Raw genomic sequence first — 10355 nt, 5'->3', positions numbered from 1 at the left:
TTTAAGTGCCTGAGGTAGGTTCAATATTTCAGTGTCTGAGGTAATCTGAGCTGCTAACATGAGCTCTTGATGCTCCGCCCTCTTCTAGAAAGGGGGATGGGAGCAGCAGCCTGTTTGCATTTAAAGGGACACACACAGAAAAGGCGCATTTTTGCTCACCCCCCAAAAGTGGTGATTTTTTATTTTATTTTATTTTATTTTTTATTGACATACAGACATACAAACCACAATAGTGCAGTAATTGACAATCGAGTAATTACATAATTCTAGAAGTGAAATAAAAGTGTGTTCATGTATAAGGTGTGTGTGGGTGAGTGTAGGTGTGGGTGTGTATTCATAAGCAAAATTACACATTTACTATTTATTATATTATCACTACCATCACTTCTCATCATCATACCATCCTCATTGTAATAATCAGTGTCCCCCTTTTTTTTTTTTTTTTTTTTTTTTTATGTAATATTTATCATTGTCACCACTTTCAAAAGTGGTGATTTTTACATGCTATAAAAATTCTCAGTCCCTGGAAAAATTATTTGAGCTAAAACTTTACATACACACTTCAGGGACATCAGATAATTATTTTACATCTTATAAAAGGGCCATTATAGGACCCCTTTTTTAAAGTGTATAAATTGCTTTAGAAATTTCCAAATATTTTAATATATATATATATATATATATATATATATATATATATATATATATATATATATATATATATATATATATATATATATATATATATATATATATATATATATTTTTTTTTTTTTTTTACTTTTAACTTTTCCAGGCTTGGACATTTTAAAACAATTTTAAAAATGCCACTATATATTTCATGATTTAATAATATTCATATAATTTCTTGTTTTTATTTAATTATATAAACCTACATATAAAACAATTTCCATATAGTAATGTATCACCCCCTTAAAGTGTTTCCTGCCACCTCATTTACATAGTGTCAAATCCATTTTCAGTAAATCCTCCCTAGAAAATTATTTCAACTCTCATATTTTCATATCATCCCTAAAATGTCTGAAAAACTGAATCATTCCAGTATGAAGACTTCTGATTTGCTTTTATTGCTTACATTTCCACTGCTATATATACAGCTCTCTCTGTTTTCCAGGAACACTGACAAATATAGCTGCAAGTGCCAATTATCGGGGTCCAAGCACCAACAGTATGTAGATGATATGGTGATACAATGGCTGTGTTTCTCTCTTTATGTAAGTATTATGCTTTGTTCTATATTAAAATAGACAAATAATTATGTCTTTTATTTTAATTGGACAGCAACACATTCGGTCATGTCCAGCAACTTGACAAATATATTTTTATTATCATTAGGATATATAAAATTAAGATAACAATTAATGATTTATAAAAATAAATAAAAAGATCTTTATTATGAGGACTTTAGAGTTATATGCACAAATGTGTTATAGCGTCACATTGTGGCTGATTCCCACCAAATTTAATACACAGCTAAATTGTGACCCCTTCTAAGTGCCTGCTTTATTTCGTAAAGATCGGCTATTCAGATTTGACGTTATAACTGCAAAAGTTTTATTGGCTGCTGGTGACCATCTTTGTTTAGTTATGAGTTATATTATATTAGTAATAGGCTATTAGATGCAGGTTTTTTTGTAGCGCACCCTATGGGTAGAATTTGATCCATTTTGGCATTTGTCCTCAGAATGTCCTGTGTGTATCAAGTTTAACCAATTCTTAAAATGTGTAATGCCATACAATTGACAATCTACATAGCAACACTCGTATGGATGAAAATGCCTTTTTTTTTTTTTTGCCAGCAGCTGCTTTATACAAAGTTTGATGAAGAATGAATGAACAGCCTAGGAGTTTTTTCTGAATATTTAGAATTATTTTCTAGACAGGGATGACAGGAATGTTGTAGGATTTGGCTCCAGGATTCAGAGGAAAATTTAGTTTTAACCCTTAAATATCCTCAAGCTCATAGGACACCAGATTTTTTTCAGCATGCCATGTGATTCCTTTTCTAATGGAGCCCAAGAGTACCATCTGGTGGATTCTTACACACACACTCCTTTTACTATCTCCTCTATCCTTCAGGAAATGTCATTTTAATCCATATTAAGGCTACCGCAACACAACATGGATTAATTAATTCCTTCTCTTAACAAGGAAGGAGTTAATTAATCTTTATTAAAGAATTAGGGTTCTCAAAAAATATTGATACTGTATGTGGGAATTTTATAAAGTATGATTTCTAGACCTGGAAATTAATGGAAATTATTACTAAAAAAATAATTAAAAAAAAAACTGTAATCACAAACTATAAAAGTCATGTAAATTCATTGATAATAAAATGTGTAAACCTCGAAGGAAATTCAGTTATTGGGATTATGAGATTTATTTATTTATATAATTTATAATTATTTAATTTCATTTTTTGGTTACACTTTATTTCAATATTCCCCTTTAGGCATTCTATTAACTACATTACACTAACTAACCTTGCAATTACATGTCAACTAATTTAGAGTGTTAGTCGACTGATAGCCAGGTTAGGGTTAGTAAACTTGACATGTAGGCCTATTTGCAAAGTTACTAATAGTCAGTCAGTCAGTTGGGGGTGTCAATAAAGTGTTTTTAGCAGACATTAAGCAGATATTAAGTCTACTAATATTTTAATGACTGGTGTTTTTAAAACAGTAGAATGTCTAAATTGGACTATATCGAAATAAAGTGTTACGTTCTTTTAATAGGCCTATATTGCCTCATGATTTCATGGCCTATATTGCCCATGATTCTCTAAATAAAAGTCGTGAAAATGAGCAGCTATGTAATTATAGCAGAAGTATCAGAAATACCTTGGAGTCAAAATGCAACATTAAATTTAGACTTCGCCCAAAAAATAAGATATTGTAGGCATATGTAATAATTTACTCACCTTCATGTTGTGCTGTACAATCTGCCTAATATCGTTTTTTTGTGTGTAAGTGAAAAAATGGAGGGGGGGGGTGTCCATAAAGAGATAGTTTATAATGATTTTAGTCAACGGTATTAAATATAAGCTTGACAATCGTCTGCTCTAGTACTTTTAGTGGGTAGCGGAACTAATAGTACTTGGCTTGCGCGTTACACCCGGACAGAGTTGTGTGTGACAGTAGCGTGGACGTCTGTTTATTAAGTCGGTAAATCCAAAACCACCCATTTCCTTTTAAATGGCTGCTAAAAGCCAAAATTGCACAATATGGCTTGGGTCCGAAACGGGAATATTAAAGGGTAAGTTATTGTTAGAAGTTTCTCGTCTCTTTTTCGACACATTGTCCACTTTTCTGACTATCTAGTTAGCCATGTTTGGTACACGTGAGTTGGGACCACAGACCTGCCATTTAATTTTCTCGAGGGCCACTAAACTAATGATTTGTTTGTATCCATATGTCAACTTAAGGGGTGAGTCTCAGCAAAAAGCAGGCGTTTAACTTCTGTGAGATGAGCTGCTTAAGTCGGGATCAGGAGGTTTGCGTGATGGCATGGGGAGACCCTCACGAATCAGAGGTGAGAGAGAGGACTGGACTGACTGGACTAAATCATGATTTAGTGACTGACTGACGTTGTTTGTGCGTCTTTGCAGGTGTTAGTGGGCAGTGTGAACGGCACTGTGAAAACTTTCAGCACGGATAAAGGGATCTTCACGGCGACCAGAGAGTGTGGAGATTCTTCACAGGGCAGATTCACAGGACTGGCTGTCACTGACAGGTGGTTGCCAATATCATGTTATGCGTGTCTTTGCAGTGGCTGATGATTTTTTTGCTGGTCTGGTTAATGCTTCCCTCTTTTCCAGTTCTTTGATCACGTGTGTGGAGTCAGGACTGCTGAAGGTGTGGAAGGAAGGCAGTACAGATACAGTAAGTCACGGTCACAGACACAGTAAGTGTGATTTCAGTGACCTGCAGTGTCTTCTATATTTCATTTGATGCCATCACTGCAGAGTCATGTGTTGAGCATGAAATCCAGCTCCCCCTCTCTGGGTGTAATGGGTGGGGCTAGAAAATCCAGGCCTACATTAGCCCCACCCATAACTCTATCCCTCCACCCATTAGATACACAGAGGTGGAGCTGGACTTGGTCAGGCTCAACCCATGACGTCCAGGGAGGTGGAGCTGGACCTCACAATGCTATGTATGAAACAGACAATAAAATGTGGTAAAATAATGCAATATTTGTATCATGTAGTGTACATGTTTTGCATTTGATTTGTTTAACTGGTAAAGTAGATAGATATAGGTAGATTGAGGCTTTCAGTACAGTAGAGTTAAAAAATTTCCCCATAATTATATCCCCAAAACAACTGTCATATTCCTGTAACTTAATTATGCCGCAATTTTTGGAGATTAATAATTAAAAAATTCCCTTATTGCATGTACATTTTTCTTAATTTGTGTTGTGGATCACATGAGGAGTCTGACTGTTTAAAAGAAATGTAAAATGGAAGGGGGTGTTTTTATTGTTTCTTTCTCCTCAACACTTTCTGACTATTCTACTTGTTGTTTTTATCTGTGTCTTGTGATATGTAGCCTCATTAGAGCACTGGCAATCTGGATTGTGGTGATCCAATCCAGTGTTGGCTTGGCACAAAAGCTAAATGGATTACCTGACCCTGTATAGCAAAACATAGGCTTTCCAAATTTGTTGTTTGAATTTTAGATTAGGTTTGAATAATGTATGATGTACCTCTTCATCTCTATGATAATTTTGTTGAATCTAGTAAATCTGCTAGTAAATCGGATCCTTAATTAACCTCTTCCGTCTTTGTTCTCAGGTTGAGGTAAATGTTGGAAATGGGATTTGTAGAATGCAACAGAACCCGTCACAGCGCCATCGTGTGGCTACAGGGGGTAAAGAAAACCCGCTCAAAGTCTGGGATCTGGAGAGACCAGATAAGCCAATATTCACAGCCAAAAATGTAAGGCAGAAGGGGGGAAATGACCCTTTCAGCACCCAGTAGTTTAAATACTGTGTTACAAGCTGTTTATTCCTTTTCTTTTATCCATCAGGTAGCTCATGACTGGTTGGATATGCGAGTGCCCGTGTGGGTGAAAGACATCGGCTTCATCCCAGATTCAGATAAAATCGTCACATGCACCGGACACCATCAGGTTTGTTAAGCAATTAACCATTTTCTCTGGCTTTATCCATTCATGAATGTCTACTGTTTCTTTCTTACACTGTTAAATAATTTACCTATAAAGATCATATGTCCGTGTTTGTTACGGGACCCGATGTGGTTGCACCACCCTAAGGACAGCCCTGTACATACACATAAATGATAAATATTTGCTGTATTTCTTTATTCGAAATAAAACAAAATTTTGCATTTATTTAAAATCGTATTTGTAAAATAGTTTTTTTCCAGTCACTTTTGAACAACTTAATGCATCTATGCTTCAAAAGTGTTACTTCAAAATAAAAATCTTACTGAACCCAAACTTTTGAAAGGTAGCGTATTTAGATTAGCTTTGTTTCATGAATAACTGGCATGCGCTGCTTTCTAATTAATTAATTCAAAGTAACCTTTTAGTTTAATCCTATACCGTTGTATCAAACACATTAAATCTATATAAAGTCAGTATTCATACCGATGAATTTGTTACATTATTTAAAAAGTTGCTTGTGTAAAATGTAGAGGCTGTGACTCACCAAACCATCATCAAAGAACTAGCAGGCTTGGTGTCACAGCCTTAACCTTTAGCTTGTAGCTGATTGGTCGCCATTTCAACATGCATTATAAGTCTTACCAAAAAATGATCTTGTTATTTAGATCTTTTTCTCCCTGTCTTGTACCCTTTGCTGCTGTATTTATTCATGTCTTCCTTTGTGTCTTAAGGTAAATATCTGTGATCAAACATGACTCAAAATATCTTGCCCTCTTCGTTCTGCTCCTCCTCCGACAGGTGCGCGTGTATGACCCCTCGACGTCTCAGAGGAGGCCGGTGATGGAGGCTCAGTTTGGAGAGTACCCGCTCACAGCGCTCTCTCTTCCTGCCAGCCAGGGCACAGTGGTCGTGGGCAACACTCACGGGGAGCTCGGCATCCTTGACCTCCGGAAAGGTAAGCAGTAGGTGGATGCTTTGTATATTTTTTTCTCTTAGGCAGGCTTGGATCTGCACAAAAGCAGTTGTTTTGAACTGAAAGTCCATTGCTTAAGGTTTTTTTGTCCTGGATCTGTGTGTGTTCCAAGTATAAAGATGCATTTGGCCAGCCGTTCTCTGTATATGCACTGTAATATTATAGAACTCCTGAGAGTGTTGTTTTGTCTGACCCTATTTTCTTCTCTATCTGCCTGCAGGGCTTGTGCGTGGGTGTCTTAAGGGTCTGGCCGGGGCAGTGCGGGGGTTGCAGTGCCATCCTTCCCTCCCATTGGTGGCCTCCTGTGGTTTAGATCGTTTTCTGAGAGTACACAGCCTGGAGGACCGTTCCTTACAACACAAGGTATAAATGCACAAGAAACCAGGTTTCTTTCTCCCTGCACTTCATTTGTTTTATTCTCTGTGCTGTAGATTCCATATCCTTTGATTTCAGCATAGCCCCTCACCTCTTATTTCCATCTGGTTGCATACATCATATAATCATAAGTGCCTCCCACTCAGTGTCGTGGTTGTTTAAATGGTAATTTTATGAACATATTTTCTTTTTGCAGGTATATCTGAAGTCACGACTCAATTGTGTGCTACTCTCTAGCAGAGAACTGGAGGTAAGCGGTGCATCATTTTGATAATTCGCTTTTATGTAACTGCCTATCAACAGTAACAACAATGGAAGTTGCTTTCTCCCTGATGACTTTATACTGCATCCTAATGACTTTGTTAATTGCATGATTCTTTATGTGCTCTTTTCTTTTAGTCATCAAGTCCTGATGTTACTGGAGATGTAGAAGAGGTGAAGGCAGAGGAGGATGAGGTTTGGGATACCATGGAAACGGTGACAGAGAAGACAAAAAAGAGGGCCGCTCAGAAAAGCGAAACCGCGGTTAATGGGGTAGATGGAAAAAAGAAAAAAAAACTAGTGAAAAAGTGATGTCAAGTGACTTATAAAGGACATTTTTTATCATTTTATTCACTGTTGATGTCATGTCAAGAACTTTATCAGAAGTGGCCAAAAAGAAACCTAAATCTCACAGTGGATAGTTCACCCAATGAAATTAAAATTCTGCAATTTACTCACACCTCAAATTGTTCCTGAAGCTGAACACAAGATATTATAAAGAATGCCCCATTTATTTCCATAATATTTTTCTCCATACTGTGGAAGTCAATGGGGTCAATCAACTGTTTGACATTCTTCAGAATATCTTCATTTGTGTTTAGCAAAAGAAAGAAATTCATACAGGTTTGGAACACCTTAGGGGTGAGCAAATGTGACCGAATTGAACATTTTGGGTAAACTATGCCTTTAATACCGGCATGCATACTAATATATATGCATATATAGGCATGCAGTATGTATATGTGTGTGTGTGTGTGTGTGTGTATATATATATATATATATATATATATATATATATATATATATATATATATATATATATATATATATATATATAATATATTTGTATTCATGCCTATATATATATATATATATATATATATATATATATATATATATAATATATTTGTATTCATGCCTATATATATATATATATATATATATATATATATATATATAGTGTACAGATCATCATTCTTTTTAGCCCATGAAGTGAATTTGAACATGCGATATTCAGACATGCGACTGAAATGCAATATTCAGATTACTTTTTTAATATGTGAATGTTAAAATTCTGCTGAAATTGAACAAATGGGCGTTTATGTAAAAACAAAAACAACTTGTCCCATCTATCACTGTAATTCTGAATTAATCAGAATTGAAAGAAGAGTCTGTAGCAGAGCTTTGTCTTTGTATTTTCAATAATTACATTTTAATTGTTCAATTGACTCAAATATATGAAATGTAACCCCAAACTTTTACATGCTTGACGAAAGCATGTTCAGAAAATATTTCCTACAGAAATCTGATAACTTGTGTTGGTCTTTTTTTGTGCTTTACAGTGCTTCTTTATGTAAAGTTATCATTCTTTCCCGAGGCCTGTGTACACTATCCATTTCAAAATGAATTTAGGTGCATTTTACACAAGTAAAAAAAGAGAATAATCAATCTGTGCCGGTCTAAAGACCTTGACTTGACCGTGGATGACCATGCATACCTGTATTTGTGTAGGTGTGTATTACACATTGGGTTATGCACACTTAAACACACCCTATCCTAGCCTCTGATAAGATAAGGCACATCTTGGTTAGCATTGAAACCGTCGACTTTGCAAATGAGAGAATTAGTAGCTAATAACTGGTTTATTTTAAGCACAAGGATGAATCTGTATGTCTCTGATTTACCATTTGACATTACAGAGGTGTTTTAACCAAGGAATCAAATCAAATCAAATATTTATTGAACTTTCTGTCCAAGCTTCTGCAATCAAATGTATTTATAAATTTGATCATAGACAGTGATGTTCAAGTAATGACGTGGTTTCCATATGTTAGATTTTTAGGGTGTTTAGTGCATCTAATAAGTGACACTTTCATCGTGACAGATAATTAAACATGGAAACATTTTCAAGGAGCAAAGGGCATAAAATATAGAGGGGGTGATGAAGTATGACAACATAAATTGAACTCTGAGACCTTGCAAGGTAAGGACAGTATTCCTGACTGCTGACTTGCGGTTATAGAATCTGAAGTGTGGCTTTATACGCAGGATAATGGCCTCAGAATTTCCTGTGTGGTTCTGGTAAATTATGAAAACTCATAAAATATTGCATGTTTGTGGTTTGACCCTGTGTGCGGTAACAAGGTCATAACCACTGGAAAGATTTCATTTCCTCATGATTTCCTCCTCTAGAGTGAGGGAAACAGCTGAAACTAACCCCAAAAACTCAATCACCACATATTACACTTCCTGAAAAATAGTTATCATGTAGGCCTATAGTTATTGTTTGCATTTTTCAAACATTCTGATCGGAGTAAAATGTTAGATTGTGAGTGCAGTCTTATTCTGAAAGCACAGGTGTAAGACTCTTATCACAAGAAATACAAAGCAAATTTCGACCCACTAGTGCTCTAGCCTGAGGTACAAAATTATTTGCTTAGATGGAGTATTTTGTCGTGGTACATTAATTTACACGCCATTCTTGTGTTTGACAATCGAAATTCCTTCACACAGTGTGCACTTCTGTGCTCTTTAACCCAACAATGACAATAATTAACCCTCTCTCATGAGCATTTTATTATCCTGTTATAAAGCCTTTTTTCATTCTTTGATCAGTGTTTAGAGTCCATAGTCTATCTATTCTAATCATGCAGCATTACCTCATGATGTGCTATTACCAGTAATTAAGACATTGACCTACATCACACATTTGCTGACTTATAAATCTACTCAGTGTGGATGAAAACAGCCATAAGTTGCAAACATAAGATTTGTGATATGCAACAATCATTTTCTGATTCAATGTTCTACATCGTAAATACGAATAAAAATAAAAATGAAAGTTAAACCGTGACGCCCTCCAGTGGTTATTTATTTTTAAAGTAAACTTGGAAGATCTCTGGATGGCCCACAGCATTTGTTTAGAACATTTTTATGAAATGTGTTGCTTTGAACTGTTATAAAAATATAAATGTACCTAAAAAAATAGGGTCGTAAGGTAGCCTGTGCTGTGTGTAAGTCCATAAGAGTCCAGGATGTCGGATTTGAGGGGCAGGGCCAAAATGATGTTAAATATTGACGAGGAGTGTAATTATTAACTAAGCCTCAACACCAAATCACTTTTAAACTGGCCTCTCACGGCCTGACATAGCATTGCTGACCGACGCACCCCTCTCACCTGCTGACTCTCTCGTTGTGCTGTCTCTATCTTTGCTCTTTTTAACAGACATATTTTTTTTTTTTTACTTTGCTTCTGTTAATTCTTTTATCTCCATATTTATAGAAACTTTTCTTTTGTTCTTTTGTTTGCATTCTTTCTCTTTTTTCCCCTGAAACGTCTAACTCCAAAAACCTGGACTCCCACGAGGAAGAACTGTGAAGGTAAGTAACACTTTAAGGAAAATTAAGTTGTGGGTACATATGTGAGGAACATGAAACGTAATTTTTTTTATAAATATATGCATGTAAAAAAAAAAATCTTTAGTTATGCTTCAGCTGATTCAAGTAGGAAATTGTTAACGTCCGTCTGTTTGTGAAAGGCTAGATTAATATGCTAATGTAAATATACCTGCATTGTCTAACAAAGTAAAGCCAAT

General features: G+C 35.5%; 1 protein-coding gene across 1 annotated transcript; it reads left to right on the top strand.

The window, feature by feature from the left end:
- Positions 1-3116: 3116 nt before the first annotated feature.
- wdr74 (WD repeat domain 74) lies at positions 3117-7496 on the top strand. The gene is made up of 10 exons (XM_067433040.1): positions 3117-3276; positions 3446-3552; positions 3629-3753; positions 3839-3902; positions 4817-4960; positions 5052-5153; positions 5949-6105; positions 6344-6486; positions 6695-6748; positions 6898-7496. The coding sequence occupies exons 1-10, from the start codon at positions 3216-3218 to the stop codon at positions 7069-7071; spliced, it is 1131 nt and encodes a 376-aa protein (XP_067289141.1). The 5' UTR covers positions 3117-3215; the 3' UTR covers positions 7072-7496.
- Positions 7497-10355: the final 2859 nt, after the last annotated feature.

This window comes from Pseudorasbora parva, chromosome 23 (assembly GCF_024679245.1).
Source record: "Pseudorasbora parva isolate DD20220531a chromosome 23, ASM2467924v1, whole genome shotgun sequence".
Classification (NCBI taxonomy): Eukaryota; Metazoa; Chordata; class Actinopteri; order Cypriniformes; family Gobionidae; genus Pseudorasbora; species Pseudorasbora parva.
Note: the sequence above shows the minus strand (reverse complement) of the source record. Positions and strands in the feature narration are given on the sequence as shown.

Excerpts from the sequence above, each read along its gene's own strand:
- wdr74 (XM_067433040.1), top strand. The coding sequence starts at position 3,216 with ATGGCTGCTAAAAGCCAAAATTGCACAATATGGCTTGGGTCCGAAACG. Across the intron at positions 3,277-3,445 it reads CGAAACGGGAATATTAAAGG|GGGTGAGTCTCAGCAAAAAG; the intron begins GTAAGTTATTGT and ends TGTCAACTTAAG. Across the intron at positions 3,754-3,838 it reads GGACTGGCTGTCACTGACAG|TTCTTTGATCACGTGTGTGG; the intron begins GTGGTTGCCAAT and ends CCTCTTTTCCAG.